General features: G+C 47.4%; 1 protein-coding gene across 1 annotated transcript; it reads left to right on the top strand.

Moving 5' to 3' along the window:
- Positions 1–944: 944 nt before the first annotated feature.
- Positions 945–15,788, top strand: CYB5B (cytochrome b5 type B). The gene is made up of 6 exons (XM_069868815.1): positions 945–950; positions 2,620–2,922; positions 11,294–11,422; positions 11,985–12,011; positions 13,707–13,738; positions 15,084–15,788. The coding sequence occupies exons 1-6, from the start codon at positions 945–947 to the stop codon at positions 15,172–15,174; spliced, it is 588 nt and encodes a 195-aa protein (XP_069724916.1). The 3' UTR covers positions 15,175–15,788.
- Positions 15,789–19,130: the final 3,342 nt, after the last annotated feature.

Here is a 19,130-nt window from a genome sequence, read left to right as displayed (position 1 = left end):
GGTAAATGCTTTTACAAAGACAAACATCCTTTGCTACAGCTCTGAGAATTGAGCCACTTAATGCACCAGGGAACAACAGCCTGTGTGAGGAAAAGTCACCACTCAAAGGTACCAAAGGGTGTGAAACATTCAGCAAAATTTAGCTGTTGCTGTGGTATATCCAGATTTATCACTTACTTCCTAAGACGGAGAATGCACTGACAGCAGGAGATGGATTTGAATCCTACACAAATTTGACCTGACTGGAATGCCTTCTCTGCTCATGCTTTATTCTTTACCTACTACAGTGGATTTATTTCCTTACTTCTTTGATTGCCACTCCATCCCCATTTCCTCATACAGACGCAGCAGAACAAGACCAGGATAAGCCAGTGTAGGAAAAACAGCTGCCATGCCAGGTCTCAGCCCAGAATTTCAGCCATTTGCAGTGATTACAACAAAAACTGGATTAGAGACTATGGTTGGCAGGCACCACTGGAACAATTTCTTTCTCTCCAGTAATAAAAGAAACGTTTGTTTCTTACCAGAGTGACCTAGAAAGTTTGCTTTACACACAACTCAGGATCTTCAAGAACCTAACCTGTCTTTGTATGGTTATGGATGTGGACAGACAGCACGGTCAGCGCTCTGAGCTGACAGATCTTCCAGACCGCACCATTAGGGGTGCCTCACTCCCAGAGATCCCAGCTTAGCAGCAAGCCAGGTACAGAGACCCAATTCATTTGAGCTCCTTTTCAAATCCCATCTGGAGCAAACAGCATGGATCTTAGCCCGCTCAAATTCTCTTTGTGTACACCTTTAATTGTTAGCCAGTGTTGGTAATAACATTAGCATGTCTTACAACATAAGACATTTCTGCCTTCTCAGCAGTTCTGTTAAAACAAACAGTCCATGGTCCAGCGCTTTACCTGCACTGCAAGTGTAAGAAAATAAATTCCACAGCCATGAATGTAAGTTCACAAATGAAAACCATGAGGTTTGCAAATTACTCAAGTTCCTGAGCTTCCAGACAGTCTCTCTGTCCCTAAACCTGTTCAGTGTGGCTGGCAGGGAAGAGAGAATTTACCAAGTGATTCAGATCAGATCTGCACGTGAACACTTTCCATTGGAAGCTGAAACAAACATAGCGCTCTGGGGACATTAGAGCACTGGCTCAATTTTAAGATTGGTGAGATGACCACCTACTTTACACATAGGCAGAAAGAATCAAAACAAAAGGAACAGTAAAAAAAAAGCTGGTTTAGTGGATAGTGGAATTGAAAACCTAACAAATAAGTCTTATGAGGAGTGGCTGATGGAACTGGGGTTGTTTAGCCCAGAGAAGAGGAGGCTGACATGAGACCTTATCACTGTCTACAACTGCCTGAAAGGAGGTTGTAGAGAGGTGGGTGTTGGTCCCTTTGCCCAAGTGATAGAATGAGAGGGAACAGGCTCAAGCTGCATCAGGGGAGGTTCAGATTGACATTAGGAAAATCTTCACAGAAAGGGTTGTCAAGCACTGGCAGAGGCTGCCCAGGGAGGTGATTGAGTCACCATCCCTGGAGGTAGTTAAAAGACAGGTAGATTAAGTGCTTAGGGATATGGTTTAATAGCAGACAGGCATGGTTGAACTTGGTGATCGCCAAGGTCTTTTCCAAGCTAGGGATTCTATTAATCTATGAAGTGCTACCGCTCAGCCAAGAGACCCTGTCAGCACACCTCGTACACTATCCTGAACAAACAGCTGCTCCCTGTGACTCCCTGTCCCCGCGCACACTCCCTCGGCGATGCCACCATCCTTCCAGCCCTGTCTGCTACCAGAGACCCCTCGAGGTGGCCTGTGGCAGACACCTACAGCTCAGCTCTGGGAGGGAGCTGCTGCTCTGACCGCAGGCGTCAGGCGAGCTGGGACAGTCGCTGACAGGAACAGGCGCTTCCCAGGCAGTCCCAGTTTCCACAGAAGAATTTCTCTTCACTCACCCAACAGGCCAGACGGGGAGAGTTACCAGAGGCTGTGGAGGGACGCAGGGCACCGGGGAGGCTGCTGACGGGCTCCTCGCTCTCCATTAGCCTGGGGGGAGTGGGGGAGCCAGGACTGGGGGGTTTGGAAATGGGGGGAACCCCGGGGAATTTGAGGCCAGGAGGATTCGTGCTGGGGGGGACTTGGGGGAATCAGGGACGGGTGGGAGTTGGAGCTCAGGGCTTTGGGGGCCAGAAGGACTTGAGACCAGAAGGATTCAGGGGATCTGAAGCCGGAAGGATTTGGAGCTGAGGGGGATTTGGGGGCAAGGGGAGCCGGGGGATTCAGGAGATTCTGGGCTGGGGACTCAGGACTGGGGGATTCCAGGCTGGAGGGATTCGAGGGAGCTGGGGGATCTTGGGTAGGGGGAGCCAAGGCAGGGGAGATTTGGGAAATTTGGGGGGTTCAACCCCATAGGGATTCAGGGACTTTGAGGCCAGGGAAACCCGGGGGCTCGTGGGCCGGGGCCGAGGGAGCCGCCACGTGCGAGGCGCGGCCCGGCGCTTTCCCGCTCCCTATTGGCCCGGTCCCGCGCCGCGCGTCCCCATTGGCTGCGGGCGCCCCGCGCTACTCGCTTCCCATTGGCTACAGCCGGAGCCTCGCGCTCCCATTGGCCGCAGCCGCTCACGCCCCGCGTTCCCATTGGCCGCGGGCGCCCCGCGCCCGGCGCGGCTCGCTCCCCATTGGCCGGCGGGCTCCGCCACGCGCCGCTGGCCAGAGGCGGGAGCGTGGCTACGGCGGCCGCCGCGGGCCAAGCCCGGGCATCCGCGAAGCCGGCGGCGGGCAGCATGGAGCCCGCGGAGCGCACGGAGGAGGCCGGGCCGGTTTTCACGCTGGAGGAGGTGGGGAAGCGGAATTCCAGCAGCGAAGCCTGGCTGGTCATCCACGGGCGCGTCTACGATGTCACCCGCTTCCTGGCGGAGGTGAGGCCGCGCGGGGCGGGGCAGGAAGGGTGCGGGGAGCAGGGCGGCTGGGGGGCTGAGAGGGGAGAGGAAGGGATGGGGAGGGATTGAGGGCCTGAGAGGGAAGGGGATGGGGGGGCCTGAGGGGCTGCGAAAGGAGGGGATGCGGGGAGCAAGGGGGGAGTCTGGGGGGCTGAGGGAGAGGAAATGGGAGGAGCAAGGGGGAGTGGAGAAGGGGGGGGTTGGAGGCAAGGGGGGGTTGGGGAGCTGAGAGGGAAGGGGAGGACACGGTCTGGGAGTCTGGGAGGGGAGACTCGGGGACTAAGGGGAGGGAAGGGTCTGGGGGGCTGAGAGGGAGGGAGAGGGACTAGGGGGGTCGGAGGAGCAGGAGTAGAGCGGTGGGAGGGTGCCATGGGGGAGCGGAGATCCCAGAGCATGGGTTGGGGAGGCTGAAATGGGAGGAAAGATCTCACAGGAGTGGGGGGTGCTGCCATGGGGGGCATTGAACCTGGGGCAAGGGTTGTGGGGGGACTGCCAAAGGGGCAGAGATCCTGGGGCATGAGGTCGGGGGCTGCCACGGGGCGCAGAAATCCCTGGGCAGGTGGTGCTTCCTGGGGAAGAGGAGGCCCTGGGGATCCCTAAGTTGTGGGGCCTCAGCAGCCCAGCACTGCCTGAAGGAGAGGCTCCCAGGCTTTGCAGAGGGGCCCCAGGAGACCTGCCGGTGCAGTTTACAGGCTCGCCTCCCTGCTTAGATGCCTGCAAGAAATGGGAGAGTGATGGCAGGTTGTGTTCACAGAGGCCAGCTGAGGGTAGGGGTGGTGCTTCTACTCCTTTGAGTCAACTTCTGTTTCCTTAGGAAATTTGTTTAGGCATGCCTTACATGGGAGGTGCACATTACTTCACTTCTAGTCTTGTAGGGCAAACAGTGTTGGGATAGATCGGCCTAGTTTAACTTTGACATCTCCAGGGATGCCCCAGAAGTTAAGGGAGAAAGTAGTGGTGATTCAGTAGATGAGCATTGGCCGCACTCCTGAGTGTGCAGGAGTGATTCAGAAGGGATGCAGTCACTGCTGTGTAATCTCCAGCGCTTTCTGGTGTGAGGATAAAAATTGCTTATAGACTTGATGCTTCTGATGTTTTTGAGAAGGTTCAGAGGAGTATCTTTAGTGTTTGGAGCTGAAAATTGTGTGGGAAGAAACAGTAACAAAATTTCAAAGGGCTTTTATCCCAGCTTAAAATAATACCAAACCCCTACAGGGTAATGGACGAAAGTTAATCTAATCAGCTCTCAAAGAAGAACACTTAAGTGAAAATGTGCATGTCGCTGCTTGCTGGTTTTGCTCATCTAAATTTAACTCGTGATTTACTCCAGGCATACACAGTTAAAGCATGTCTGCTATGTCATGACATAAAATGACAAGGCTACCTTGGAGAGGTGTAGAGGCCTCTCAGATAGGAGTAGAGAACCTGGCAGCTTTTTTACCATGGCCTGACAGCTGGAGGTACTCACTTTCCTGGTAGCTTTCTGGTATTTATTTATAAAGCTGAATTCAATCTGTTTTGTTTATTGGATCTCCACCACGATGCTTCATTCAGAATCTGACTTGTGCTTTGAGTCTTACCCACAATGTCTTAAGAGAGTCTTTGAGGTATTTCAGTGAGCAAATTAAGGAGTGCCTTTTACTACAGCCTTTGCCATAGCCAGTTCTGCACTGTTTATTGCTTTTATAATGAAAAATTTTGCTTTCATGGGACTGTAAATGGATCCTGGCTGCTCGCTCCTTTGCTCACTAGTGTCTGCTGTTGGTACTCCAGCAATGTTTGCAGATGCAGGGTAGGAAAAGCTGCCTGCTGAGCGACTGCTGTTCTTGAGTCTCTGAGACTTGAGAGTTCAGACACCAAGTACGCTGGGAAGAAAAGGACGTGGGACACTGGGATGGTGCCTGGGGAAAGCAGGGCGGTTCGGCGCTGCAGAGGAGCAGTGGCATGAAGAGTTGCTGCTCAGGGGTTTGTTTTAGAGGACAGCCCGTAGGTCCTGCTGAGGTGAGGGACTGGTTGCCAGGTTAGTCACGTGCATCTACAACAAGGTGCCAGGTGTACCGTAAAGAGCTTATTGCCGGGGTGGGAAGGAGAAGGCAATCCTATTGAGTGTGGCTGCAACTCGGGAACCTCTTAAATGGTGGAGCTACATGCAGAATCAAGGTACTCAGATTCCTGTTCCAGGGTCAGTTCACAAGACCAGTTTTCCAGCTGGTACATGAGGATTTTCCGAGCAGTTGACTGCCTTCTTCTCCATGTGTACCCTCTCCAATTTTTGTGTTCCTCGGCACTAGGCCAACGCTGTCATCTGGCATCTGTCACATCCTGAGGATGTAGCGGAATACAAAGCTGTAGGTCCAGCTACCTCTGCTACTTAAAGGAAACTGGCAGGGTGGCAGGTGTATTTTGTGTTTGTACTCCACTGGTTTCTGAACTCTTTCATGTTTGCCTGCATCTAAAAGCCTGGTACAAGAACCAAGGGGCATCAAAGCAGCTGGGTGGAACCAGGTTCAAAACTACGGTATTTCTTCATGCAACAAGGAACAGACCGTGAACTCCTTGCTAAAGGTTGTTGGGAGTGCAAAAAGTTTAAGCAGATTCAGCAGAAGACTGCGCAAAAACATGGAAAACGGGTTCACTGCTGGTTTCTAAATAACAAAATGCTGTGGGTTTAGGAAGAGCCAAAACCAGCTGGAGGCTGGGACGGTGTTCGTGGAGACTGCATCTTGCACTTCCCTCAGTATTCCGGTTAAAGCTGCTGCATATCGCTTTTCAGAATTAAGAGTTAGAAAAATGTTTTTGAGGTATTTTCCCCAGTGTGAATGCTGCTGCGTTTCAGAGCACAGATGCTGGGCGGTGGTCACAGTCTTCATCTTGGCATCCTCTGTGTAAGACAACATCTGGGACGTCCTCCCTGGGTCACCTTCGGTGTTATAAATGCACCCAGAAAAACGCCTCAGTCCCCCTCACAAGCCAGGTGATGAACAGTAGTTTTAGCGGTGTCCTGAATGTTAACCTTCAGATGATATTTCACGTTGCTCTTTCCAAGCCTCTTACCCTATTTTTGTTATTGTAACATGAAAAAGATCTTGGAGTAGGGAGAGGAAGAATAAGGCTACTGTTTCACTGTGCCAGGAGGGCTGGCACAACACGCTGTTATGTACACCCTTCACTGACAGAATGAAACTTGTAAACATAGATCAAGGCCTAATTTATTGGAAAAAGTATTATATCTATGTATCAAAAATACTATATCTATACTATACCTATATCTGTGACCCCACTGGGATCAGTCGAGTGGCAGGAGAACAGTATGTAGCTGATTGGAACCAGGAGTGTTTCTCTTGTGTAAGAGTTACCATTGTCTGATAACTTTTCAGCTCTGAGTTGCTGTAATGCCGCTGTCGGGGTTTCAGTGGGTAGTTTCCCCGTGATCCTGCATGATCATGGAAGTGGTGTCTAATTGTTGTCTTTCCTGGCCTTTGGTCACAGATTATTTGAACAGGATTGCTGAACTCCACTGGAGTGTTGCCTTGGAGTGATTGTGCAATCTCAAAGAAGCCTCACTAAAAGGGTGTCAAATTCTGTTTCACGATTCCTGCAAACTGAGTACAGCAGGTCAGCCCTTAGCTTACCAACACAAAATGTGTACGTTGTTGGAAGCATAGATCAGTTTAAACTTCCCATTTACTTGATGTTATCTATGGTGTAACAGGAGCAACAGTCAAGACATATATCACATGGCAGAATTCTACTGACTTATAAGAATGTGAGCAAAACGCAGGAGATGTGCAACTGAAATTTCATAGAAGTTTCTGAGAGACTGCAGTCTCTTGTGCTTCAGAGAGCCTGCAAGTGCCTGAAATGAGTGATTATGTGAAATCTGAGACAGCCTCGTGACAATGGTGTACTTTTTCTCCCAAATGTAGGTAACTGGACCACCAGAATAGATGCTATTACTGCTGATTGAAGTAGTCTAGAACAGCAAGTGTAGAGTGTGGCTAGAGAACAAAGGGCTGGCTGCTCAGGTAGGTGTGAATGATGAGTGAGGAAGTGGAGGAAGGCAGATGTGCCTCCTGCACAGGCTCTCTGAGATCTGGTGCTGCTCATGCTTGTGCCCTCACCATACTGGTATTAAAATCTGTGGCTTTTAACTTGTGCACAATCTACACTAGACTTTTTTTTCACAAGCATTCTTATGATAGAGGGACATGGTTTATCTCCATTCTTACACATGACTAGAAGGTTTGGAAATACGTTTCTTCATTATACCCTTTTGTCTGTTACCTGAGTCCACAAGACATAGCAGACACCACAGCTTTGTGGTGTTGGCATGTGCTGCTGCTTCTGATGCCTGTGGTAAGTCTGACTAGAAGTCTATTTGAACTAGTTTCCAAGTGGAGCATGCCTGGTTTTTGACACTTCTAACCCAAACTGGTCATTTGGTTTCAAGTATAGTGCTCCTCAAACTGTGTTTCTAGAGAAGAGAATATTCTACTGACAGCTTCTCTGTAAGATTATATGGTTATAGCAGAAGGTGGGTTCTTTCTAGGCAAGTATATGGCTAAGATTTGCACTTGGGAGAGCTGGTAGTTAAGAGCATTATTACTGAGATGGAAGTAGAGAGGAGGAAACTATTAGATGGTTACTTACATCAAAGAGACAACCAGGGTTTAGAATCTTGCCTCCTGATTGCACCAGCAGTAAGAAACCAATATTGAAAACCCTTCTGCATTTAACTCCTGCATGCTTGGGTATATCAGAAACCAGAACTCTGTGAGGGAGAAGGAGGAATGCAAGAGATCTGTGTTTGCTCATGCTGACTTGCTCTGGCTTTGCAGAGATGTTTATGGGGAAACGTGTTCTGTGTCTTAAAACAAGCTCCGAAGGATGTGTGGCTGACAAACACCATTTGTCTCGGTGGCTGCTTCTCCTTGTTTTCTGGCGTGTGTGGTACTCGTGCATTATTATTGCCCAGCAATGCTCTTCCTGGTTTATTTCTTTAATACTGGGAGCTACGAATGAAAGCTTTTGCATCCCTCTTCAACCTGATGATCTCGTGTCTCACCTAATCCAGCAGCCTAATTAGTCATAGAGCTTAGTGTTGCTTCTGAGCTCATTTTCCTGTGAATCTGTATCAGCAGTTGCCAGCCAGATGTATGCCGACAGGCACTCGGAGTTTGTGAAAAGATGACTTGAAGTTCTCTTCTTCTGCAACAAATTTCTTTGAGGCCCTCAGAAGCTGTGTGCCCTGTTTGCTCATTCCATGACCCTTGTAAAGGCTACACAGATGGAGCATCTTCTGAGGTCTCACAAATACATACAGCCTTGCTGGCTGAATGCAGAAGATGGATTACATGGCCTGCTAATTAGGGAACGAGTCATCAAGGACAAACTTTCTTTGCTTGCCACCTTTGAGCATCAGTGACATTTAAAGTGAGCTTGGAGCGAAAATGCAGTTGCACAGCTCCCTGCCTCTGCTGTTCTCTGGACCCAGTTTGGAATCTGGAGAGCTTGCTTCAAGGATCGCGCTGAAATGATGCTTTTGAGAGCACCTGCTGCAGCTGCCAGTATTGCAGAGCATGAGGAAGTCCTGGGTTTTCCCTACCCCTAAACCTCCTGACAGTCAAGAGCGGGCTGGCCTCCCTCCTGTGCTACCTGGGCCAGGGGCTCAGGAGGGAGCCTGATTCTGATGACAGCTCTTGTGCTTTCACTGCCAGGTGGCAGCGTTCTCCCTGTAAAACTGTGGCGTTGGTCACATTCTTCCAGAACTGGTGCTTCCAGACTATTAACGTTGCTCTCAGCATGTACTTTATCAGTTAGGTGTGCTGAAGGTTCCAGGGACAGAGAAGTTCCTCTTTTGTTACTGTTTTTGAGGGAAACTTCCAAGGACTGTCTCTTGGGCCCACCTCTCTCGTTCTTGTTTGCTTTGCCCTTGTTTTCAGAAACATTTTTCAGCAATTAATTTTCTGGAAGTACATATTTCTTGTTCCCAGTTTGCAACACTTTCAGTTTCCATGTTTTCCTGCAGGAGCTGTCGCTTTGGGAACATTTATGGCAAAGTAAATGATCTCCTGTATAAATAGCCTGGTTTTACATGTGCTGGGGCTTGACAGGGTAAGAACTGGCTGCAGTTGTGGTTGTCTGCACTAGGGAGCTCTTTCAGAAATACGCATGCCAAGATGTTTGAAGGCTTTATTTCTTTTGAGTTGGTGATTTTAGTGAAGGGAAGATGTGCATGAATAAATAATTTTTCTTGGGGATTTAACAAGTGCATAGAAAGGCTTCAGACCCAAAGGTGCAAAGAGGAGTAAACTTTACCATTCTTCGTGCCTCTTGTATACGCAAAGACTGGATGCTGCTGAAAGCCAATATCCACTACTTGTTCCTGCTACTGCAGGGGTTTTCTGCTCTTACAGATTAGGTTATCTTCTTAAAATTCATGTCTGATATTTTCCCATCTCGGAATAGATCTGTGACATCCCTAAGAAGTTCTCCTAGAAGCTTAAAGGAAATGTCCATCTTTTCATTCCTTAATTTCTTTAGATCTTTTCAAGCATGCTTATAAAATAGCTGAAAATTGGGCAGTTGTATGCACATATTACTCAGAACTGCATTCTCCCGCTGCAGCCAAGTTCGAGAGTGCGATCTAAGGGCCACAGAGATGATCTATAGGGTGGTGTTGCTGTAGCCTGTGTTCCCCTTAGCTCCCTTGTGTAACAGCAACATGTGTCCAGCTCTGCAGTGACCTCACCCACAGCTACCCCAGCAGACAATCGCTTCCTCGTCTTTTATTTTAGGGTGGGTTTTCTGCCCTAGCAGAATAGTCCTATAGTCCTATCCTAATAGTCCCCGATCTGATTCCCCGTGAGATCAAGGGAGCCGAAGGGTTGGTGTCAGTGAAATGTCATCAAGACCTGTAGCCACGCACGGGTGAGCAGAGTGGAGCCTCACTTGGTTTTACGGTGGAGGCAATCTAATAACTGACTGCTAACCAGAGTGTGTCCTAGGACTGCAGACTTTGCCCTTCGGGGCTGCAGAGAAAGCCCCACCTTGATTTAGTTACATACCGAGACAATAAAGGGATTTACTCAGAATATAGAGCTCTGAGATGAGGGTTGCAGAACTAGCTGCGGCAACTCCCTGGAGTAAACAGCTGGTCTGGTTTTGTGCCTGTACTGAGTATGTTTGATGTGAGGTGTGATAGCCAAGCGGGAATATTTAAACTTTTGGCAGCAGAAACAGACAAGCTGAAGGAAGAGGGGCAATGACAACAGTTCTCCATCTGTGGGAAGGAAAGGGATAGTACAGAAACTCATGTGTTAGTCCTTTGATCTGAAATGTCTAACATCTCCTCTCCAGTTCCAGGCTTGTAGCTGTTAGAGGAATTTCAGGCAGCAGTGAACTAGTCTCACCTTCTCAACTCGCGTGTTTAGTGCTTGTTGCTCTGGAAAACTGGGTTAGTCCCAGTGTTTGCACTCGGAAGCCTGACCACTTTATGGGTTTAAGTGGATTAGCTGGTAGTTTAAACTGACCTGTTTGTTCACACTGACACTGTAAAGAGATTGTGCTTTGCTGGCCGTGTGACTAGCGCTTTCCATTGCCAGTCTGTCCCTGGAATTATAGTATTGACAGTGCAAGAGAAGAGCCCAAGCCATCAAGGAAAACAGAATTGCACCAGTTTTTTTGTGAGTTCATGCTGCTTGGTGCGACGCTTGTCTGTGACTGCCTGCCACCAACAGAATTGCCAGTGGCATTGTGGAGCATTCTGAGGATTTGGTGCTTTTGTTGTTGTAACTTCTATTCTTTCCCACTTGTACAGATGCATGCAGAGAGAGGCTGTCAGCCAAATATCTTCTTATCTGAAGAAGGAAAACATAATTTCCTCCACTGGTGTCTATGAAGGCAGTGTTTTCTTCTGCTTCACTGGCAAGAAAATTGTGCAGGAAAGGTTCCTGTGCAAGCGAGAGTCTGATGTATGCAGTGAAGCCCATGAAAAGCTACATGAAGCTATCCTTTCTTTTGTGTTATTTTCTTGCCCAAATCCATTACAGAATCACAGAAGGGATGGCTTGGCTGGGGGGTACAAAGCTGTGCTTCCCCGTGTCCGTTGGGGATTTGTGTCTGGAAGGGTTTTTATGTTATGCGTGATATTTCCTAGGCTGTGTAGCACATGTCGTTCTCTGTCGATTCTTGAAGGAGAGGTTGTACAATTGAATATTTGGCAGATTTTATTGATGATGTTGGTTTGAGGCACCCATGATGAACGGAACGATTTAGAAGGAAGGCTGGGGAGACTCTTGGAGTCTTTTTTGCATCTAGCCCCTTGCTTACCTGAAATCTTCTCTTCCAGCATCCAGGTGGAGAAGAGGTTTTGCTTGAACAAGCTGGAAGAGATGCCACAGAGAGCTTTGAAGATGTCGGGCATTCCACAGATGCCAGGGAAATGCTCAAGCAGTACTACGTAGGGGAGGTCCACCCGGTAAGGACCAGCTGGCTGTGACAGCCTCTCTCAAACACAGGATGGAACTGTGTGAAAGTGTCACTCTACTATGTATAACCCAGTAAATGCATACACCAAGATATATCTTGTGAAATAAGTAAGTAATTACAGGTTTTGTGCAGTCTCTGTGTTGTTCAGAACTTCTGTTGAGGAAAGAGATTCTCTGCTGAGGAAGCAAAACTAAATGAGTCTTCTCTTTCCACCATTCAGAACAGATTTCTCACTACAATTAAATGAGCGGCACTTAGAGAAGCTAATCTAATCGGCTCCCTCCTTAGCTGGTGACACTATAACTTCCCCTTACTTTCTAATATAGAGTTCAAGAGGGTGAGAGATCACAGGGGCACAACCACCAGCTTCCTGCATGGTGCAAAGACAGCGCCTTTGGGTGCTGAAGGAATGACTCCTTAGAAAACTGATTCCGGGTAATTACCCCGATGGTGAGGACTGTATACAGAACAATTTACTCATAAAGGGTATAGCTTTCTCTTGAAGTGGTGCTTAACTTTTCTTTTTCTTCTTCTTATTGTCCCCTTGACAGCACGATCGTAAAACCGAAGGTTCTAAGGTAAGCTATTAGTGTTTTATTTTTCTTTTTTTAATTTGATGCTGTGGAAATGGTATTATGTGAACAAAGCGAACAAAGAAGTTGTCACGTGTCTTTTGCTCTTGCTTTTTTTCTGCCTTTGTGGAGCTTGTGGCTTTATGTTTACGCAAACTACAGTAATGAATAAATCTCCCAAGAAAATTATACCTTTGTTTTTGTACTAAAGCTCAGCAGTCACCTTAGTGTGAAAATGGCAGTGTTTTTTTGTCCCCTCTCTCCCCTGACATCAGCAATGTTATTTCCACACCTTGAGCCACAGACCATTTTTTTGCAATACTGGCTGTGTCCTGACCACTGAACTGTTAGTGTTGTTACATTCAAACCAGGAGACGGGCCCAGCCACTGAGGGGTTGGCTGCAGAACAAGAATTCTCTGTTAACTGCCCTAGTAATCATTGGTGTTGCTTAAAACTCAGATACTCCTGGATTAGAACAGGGCACGATGTTGCAAAAACACCTTTGAAATAGAGGGGGAGAGGGAAATGGCAATAAATAGAATCCCATCTCAGAGGTAAACATGTGCCTTGCAGATGGCTTTTCTTCTCGCTTGGCTTGAAGGCTTGGACCAGGCGCTGCTCTGCCTTCAACAACGCTTTCATTAGATGTTGTTCAAAGCAGGGCTGCTCGCAGGGCAGTGGGAATCAAGAAAGAAACTATAAACAGAGGGGGCAGCGACTGAAGCCCTCGGGATTATTAGCTTTAGTCAGCCACAGAAAGAATAACGCAGGCTGGGTGAAGCCCACGCTTAGTTATAACAGGACTGCATAATTATGCATAAATCCACCTTAGAATTTATTGTTTCATAAACAGAGTCAACTATGGGGTTGGCTGTAAAACAAGAATTCTCTGTTAACTGCCCTGTTAATCATCAGTGTTGCTTAAAACTTGAGTATTCTCCTGGATTAGAACTGGGTGCAGTGTTGAAAAAATGCCCTTGAAATAGAGGGGGAGAGAGAAATTGTAATAAATAGAATCCCATTTGAGAAGTAAGCTTGTGCTATCAAGAAATTGAGATAACTCTGTTTAGGATGAGCAGGAAAGGTGATTTTTGGCTGTGGATGTCAATTAGACTTGAAAGCGGTAATAGTCATCAAGGGAGAGGTTGTAGAGCTGATGAAAGCCTAAATGAGAATGCCAGTTGACTGGAAAAAAGTGTTTAAGTTCTCAGAGTTTTGTGAAAGGAGAAGTATAAAAGTTTGGAAACAGGTTGTGCGCAAGAGAAGAGCTGAAGAGAACATTGTGGTTATGTGCTTCCGTGGTCAGGTGGCAGGATAACAAATGGGGATGTGGGCAGGGGTTTGGAGAGGGGATCGCAGTGAAAGCGCTGTCTGTATCCGAGTGCCAGTTCTTGTCCACAGAGTGTGAAGTGAGCAGATTGGTGTGTGAGGTAACAAGCAAGAGCTTTTTTTGAGATGGGTGCAAGTTCCAGTGTGAAGTCACTGACTAGATGGGAAGGATGGGATTGGTGGAAAGGATGTAGAGGTGAGGACAAGGGCAAACATCCCCAGCAACTTCTGCACTTGTGACAGGGGGTGTTTGGGAGAGGAAGGGAGCGTTTTTTTTTTTCTTCTATATTTGTAATCACACATTTGGTCTTGTGTTTTATTAGTGTATGTTTCGTGTTTCTTCCCTGCTAATTCCCTCTTTCTTCCTTCAGGACCCAAATACAACATCCTCAGGCCAAACAAGGTATGGTATCCTCTTATTTTAAGAGCAAGACGTTCAGGGCTTTGGACTCCCAGTTTGTAGAGCTGCATATTAACTCTAATAGGCAGGAAAAATCCCAAGAATATTACTGCGCTGTCCTTCTAGCAAGCAGATAGTCCATAATGAGTTGCCAGACTGAAGTGCACCAAGCAAACTGTCACGGCGTGTGCCTGCCTTGTTGCATGTGGAGACGCAGCTGCTAGTGCCAAGTCCCCTGCTCCACCCTGAGCAGAGCAGACATCCTCAAGTTTTGCAGCTCAAATTCTCTGGCCCGTGTGTTCATGTTACACAACTGTGGCTGCAGTCCTTGGCACTACAGCGATTATTTGGGTGGTTGCTGCAGGCACGGGGTGATGCAACAGTGGTGTGCAGGTTTTTGGAGGATCTTTGCCATGTTCAGCCCTGTTTAGTTGAAAATCCTTACAACCAGAACAGGGCCCTTGTCTTTTGTAGCCGATGCAGAACTTTTCATAGAATCATAGAATAACCAGGTTGGAAGAGACCCACCGGATCATCAAGTCCAACCATTCCTTTCAAACACTAAACCATGTCCCTTAGCACCTCGTCCACCCGTGCCTTAAACCCCTCCAGGGAAGGTGACTCAACCACCTCCCTGGGTAGCCTGTTCCAGTGCCCAATGACCCTTTCTGTGAAGAATTTTTTCCTAATGTCCAGCCTAAACCTCCCCTGGCGGAGCTTGAGGCCATTCCCTCTTGTCCTGTCCCCTGTCGCTTGGGAGAAGAGGCCAGCACCCTCCTCTCTACAACCTCCTTTCAGGTAGTTGTAGTTGTTCAGGTAGTTTTCTCGCTAAGGAGGCCGCTGAAGGTCAGCCTGTGGCCTCTGGTTTATGAGTGAGGAAGATTTACTGTGGGATAGCTGTAGCAATTTCCATCCTTGAGTCAACTCAGCTGTTTGTGTAGCACAAATTACAGTCTGACTTATTTAAGGAAGAAAAAAAAACCAAAAACAAAAACAACCCAACAACAAAAAACCCGAATTGGTTTCTGTATGTGCCAGGCTGGAAACTTCAGCAATTCCGCTGCTATTTTATAAGCCACCAAACCACCCTTGCATGCGCAGGGGCCTCTCGCAGGGGCTGGGCAGAGCTCTGAGCACGAGGACTGCCAGAGCTGCCCGCCCTGTGAGCCAAGGCCCGCGTGGTTGTTTTGTGAACTGATGTGAGACAGGTCCTGAGAGTTCCCTGCGTGAAAACAGATATGTAATAAGTGATTAACATCTTGAATGAATTATTAACTTGAAACTTTATTCTGGTTTATGTTGTGTGTATGTTTTGGTTTGTTGTTTGTTTTTTTCTTTCTCCCTATAGTTTCTGGTCAACATGGCTAATTCCCATCTTTGGAGCGCTGGTCATAGGTTTAATGTATCGCTATTACATGTTGGATGGGAGAACATCTTGAACTGACCTTGCCGGGACCTCAGAGAGCCTGAAAGAGAGGGTGTGAGAGAGAGTGCACGCATGCAATGTGGAGTTCTGCTTCCCTTAACGTTTTCTGCCTTGCTTTTAGCTTTGAGTCTGCCAAGTGATGTTGATACCCATGGGACCAAGCTAATATCAAACTCTTTATCCTAACTCTGGGACCCACAAACCTGTCGTACTTTCTTCTTGAGGTGGCAGGACAAGTGCAACTTCCTGGTGTTCTCCTACGTGTGTGTGTGGTCTCCCTCATGTGTGCGTGCTCGTGTGCTCGCTCTCTCACTCTCTCTCGCTCCCTGAAGCAAACCACAGACAACCTTTTTCTTTCAATGCCTTTTCGTTAAGCCAGACAACGTTAAACAGCTGTTAGTGAGCCTGTGGATTTGCCTCAGTCCTTCACGTAGCATTGTCAGAAACAAATTGCAAGTTGTCTACTGTCCTTTCCAGAAAAGACGTCTGGAGATTCGGTTCTGCAGTAACTTTCCCAATGCATGCAGGCAACACTAATTGGAGCAGCAGGAAATGGTTAGCTTTGCTACCTCTTTCTGTCCGTGTCTGTTTTTAACGGTTAAGCAAATACAAGTATTTTAAAAAATACTCTGCTCATTTTGTAATATTTGTACTTGTCCCTTTAAAATGTATATTCTGTGAAACAATTTATACCTTGAATCCTGGTTGGTTTGGTTCCTTTGTGCTGCATGCAGCAACGCCAGAAATGGGAACTAACATGTGGCATTTCGGAAGGCAGATTTTTCTTTCTCCCTGAGGTCTCGATCCGACACATGTACTGGAAACAAAACTCATTCTTACTTACTGTGAATGTGCACCAGATGGGGCGAAAAATCAAATAAACAGTCTCTTCTCCCTACATGGAAAGGGAAAAGAAATATGTTTGGGATTTGTGGATGATGTTGTTTTTGTCTTGGAATAGAAGAGGATATTTCTCTCTCCTTCTGTTTTTGTGTAGTTGGCCTCCAACAGTGCGGAGACAATATAAGGTATGCTTAATTCACTGAGCCACAAATCTTTCCAGCATGTTGGTCAGGATCTGCTGAAAAAGGGAACTTGTGTTCTGGTGTCTGATATCCTTCAGTGGTGCTATGCAACACTGTTCTGACTGGTCCCTAATTCAAACGTTACAGCACAGCTGATCGTCTTCTTGAATTGCAGCAAAATGGAAGCAATAACATGGGGTCCTGTTTGGGAAAGCCTCCCACAGGCTGGGGTTTTGATTCTCTCTTATAAATCTACTGTGCTCCCAGAAGGTCGTCTAGAAGAATTTCTTGGATGTGGAATTACACGCTGCCTTTTGAAAAGCAAAGGCCAAAGAGCTGCGCAGTCACTGGGACCAGAGAGCACTGCTGGGGCTGTGTTGTTCCCTCTGCTCCTCCAGCGGGCAGGGGCCGGTTGCTGCCAGCAGCAGGCTCTTGCGTTTCAGCACACACTGTTTTAGCAGAAGTCCCTGTAGAGGTTTTCTTCCTGCAGGACTTATTTCACTGCCATTAATTGCTTTGTCTCTTATGGTGAATTATCTGGACAGGGAAACGTGGAGTTCTCCATTGCTAAAGTGGCTCTTAGATATCTGATTGCAAGGTTTGTTTGTCCCTCATTGCGTTCTGGCTGCTTTCTAGTTTCTGTTTATTCTGTCCCAACTAGAGCCTAGCAGAAGAGTATAAATCTGGGCCAAGGAAAAATCCAGTGGGAGAGACCTGGGGAATTCTATTCAGCTACATTTTAAATGAAAAAGGTGACAGGCCACGTAGCCCTACATTAACATAGGTCTTCAAGTCAGCAATGGGTCAGTCAATGTAAGTTTATGGAAAATAGATCTTATCAGCCTGAAATGATATTTTTATATTTCAGACTAGTTGAAAATACGCTGATGAGGTGCTTAGGCTTCCATGAGGCATTGGAGTTGCTAGTGCAAGATACAGTGCCTGATCTAACAAAACCAATGCAAAAATCCACAAAGGCAAATTGAAAACAAAAAGACTTGATTTAACAGCGGAAGGGCAATAGTCAGTGAATGAGCGTGTTTCAGATTCACCCCAATGAGCAATCTGTGTTTGTTTGAGGCTTAGCAGTGACCTGGAAGCAGACGGATGCTCCTTGGAAAAGCGAGCTCGGTGATGGCTGCCTCAATTGGAGGGTGAGCCACTGCCACGGAGCAGTCTGGGGGGCTGAGAGGATGGATGCAAAGTTGTGTTTTCTTCATGATGAGGGTGGTGAGGCACTGGCTCAGGTTGCTCAGAGAAGTTGTGGCTGCTCCATCCCTGGAGGTGTTCAAGGCCAGGTGCTCAAGCAGATGTGTGAGGGAGGCAGGAGGGCGTGAGCCCAGTGCTGAGCTCCCCTGCCTGGAGCTTCCTCCAGCGAGGGGCAGTGGGAGCCAGCCCGCCTCTTCTTATTCTTTTCTTCTGGCTCGCTAAATGATGGGTCCTGCCGATGGGAAACTGCTCAGTCAACAAAGAAGCCATTAATAATGCTTGGTTACCTGTATTATTTAAGGATTAAAAAATACAATTCCAAATCTTTGTCCTTACGCTGAACTTCTTGCACAGCAACTGTTTGCTGCCAAGTCCCCCACACAATGCGGGTGCTGTCTCAGCTTTCACTCCGAAATGGGAGATGGGTGTGTATGCTTTGCTTCCTTCAGGTGCTTTGTAGAAGGAGTTGAGTGAAGAACTGTAACTGGTAGCATGGAGGCAGCTTTCACAGCTAATCTAACCTCGTAACATCTGCCTCAGGAATATCAGCAGAACTGCAGTGATCGTGCCTCTCCAAACTCCTTGACAAAGCAGAATGTAATTATTAAATGGGTTGGTGGGTTGCAGAGATGGGCCTTAATTACACAGAACACAACCATTCCTTGATTCTATGATTAATGGCCTTTTTTCCTCTACACTATTTCAGCTAATATCCAGGACCAAAGCACACAGCTCTCAGTGACTTCTGCTTGCCCTTTTATCAAGTCAGTGGCTATTTGTTAGCTGTCTTGCTGCTCTCTTGCTCCCCCCTGGAATGATCTGACCAGGTACTGCTTCCCTGTAGTTGCTGCAACTACCTTGAGAGCCAGGTCCATCCAGTTCCAAGCCGCTGCCGTGGGCAGGGAAACCTCCCACTGGATCAGGCTGCTCAAAGCCCCACCCAACCTGGCCTTGAACACCTCTAAGTTGGAAGTGGAGCTCTTGAGAGGGAGGGTACTTTGTGGCTGGTATTGGATAATCCATGAAACCCACTAAGCATCCCTCGCGAGGGTCCTGGGTATTAAAACCATTCTGTGGTCTGGGAAGCAGACACTGCGGTCACAGGACAGGAGATCCTTGGTGTTCTTGTGGGAAAGGGAAAAACGACTCACAATACGACAGAAAGTTGTGAATTATTTTCTTGACAAGCACTATTTAGCTGTAAACATTATTTATCTTTGAGCAAGAGGAACTGGATCCAAAATCCACAGAAATAAAGAGAAGAATTCTGAACTAGTTTTAAATCTGCTTCCAAGTACTGTGGGGTCAGTGCTGAGCACAGTCTGGCTTCACCAAGTGTCGAGGAGAATTTGCAGAGTGTCTGAGACAGAGATGAGAAAAAATTAGGGGAGTCCCAAATACTCCAGCATCTCTCATTAGTTCCATATATCAGCCTCGGCTCTGTATTCAGTTGTACGTTTCCCCTTGCTGGTTAGGGGAATGCCGAGATAGTGCAGGGAGAAGGAGGAAAGTCACCCCAGCGCCTGTGATGGAGGAGGAGGGGACACGACGATCAGCATGTTGATCTGTCTGCACCATCAAGTCTTGACTTGTAATGAAGCTATTGTTTACATTTTTATTGCAGCCAATCAGTAAATGTCCAATTAGGGTCGCATTTCTTATCCTCTCCAAAGACTAGTTTTACATTAAAGAGTTTGTTGATATTTTTTGGAAAGAAGCGTCAGCTGGAGAAGGA

This window comes from Phaenicophaeus curvirostris, chromosome 14, assembly GCF_032191515.1.
Source record: "Phaenicophaeus curvirostris isolate KB17595 chromosome 14, BPBGC_Pcur_1.0, whole genome shotgun sequence".
Classification (NCBI taxonomy): domain Eukaryota; kingdom Metazoa; phylum Chordata; class Aves; order Cuculiformes; family Cuculidae; genus Phaenicophaeus; species Phaenicophaeus curvirostris.
This window is presented reverse-complemented; position numbering and strand designations above follow the sequence as displayed.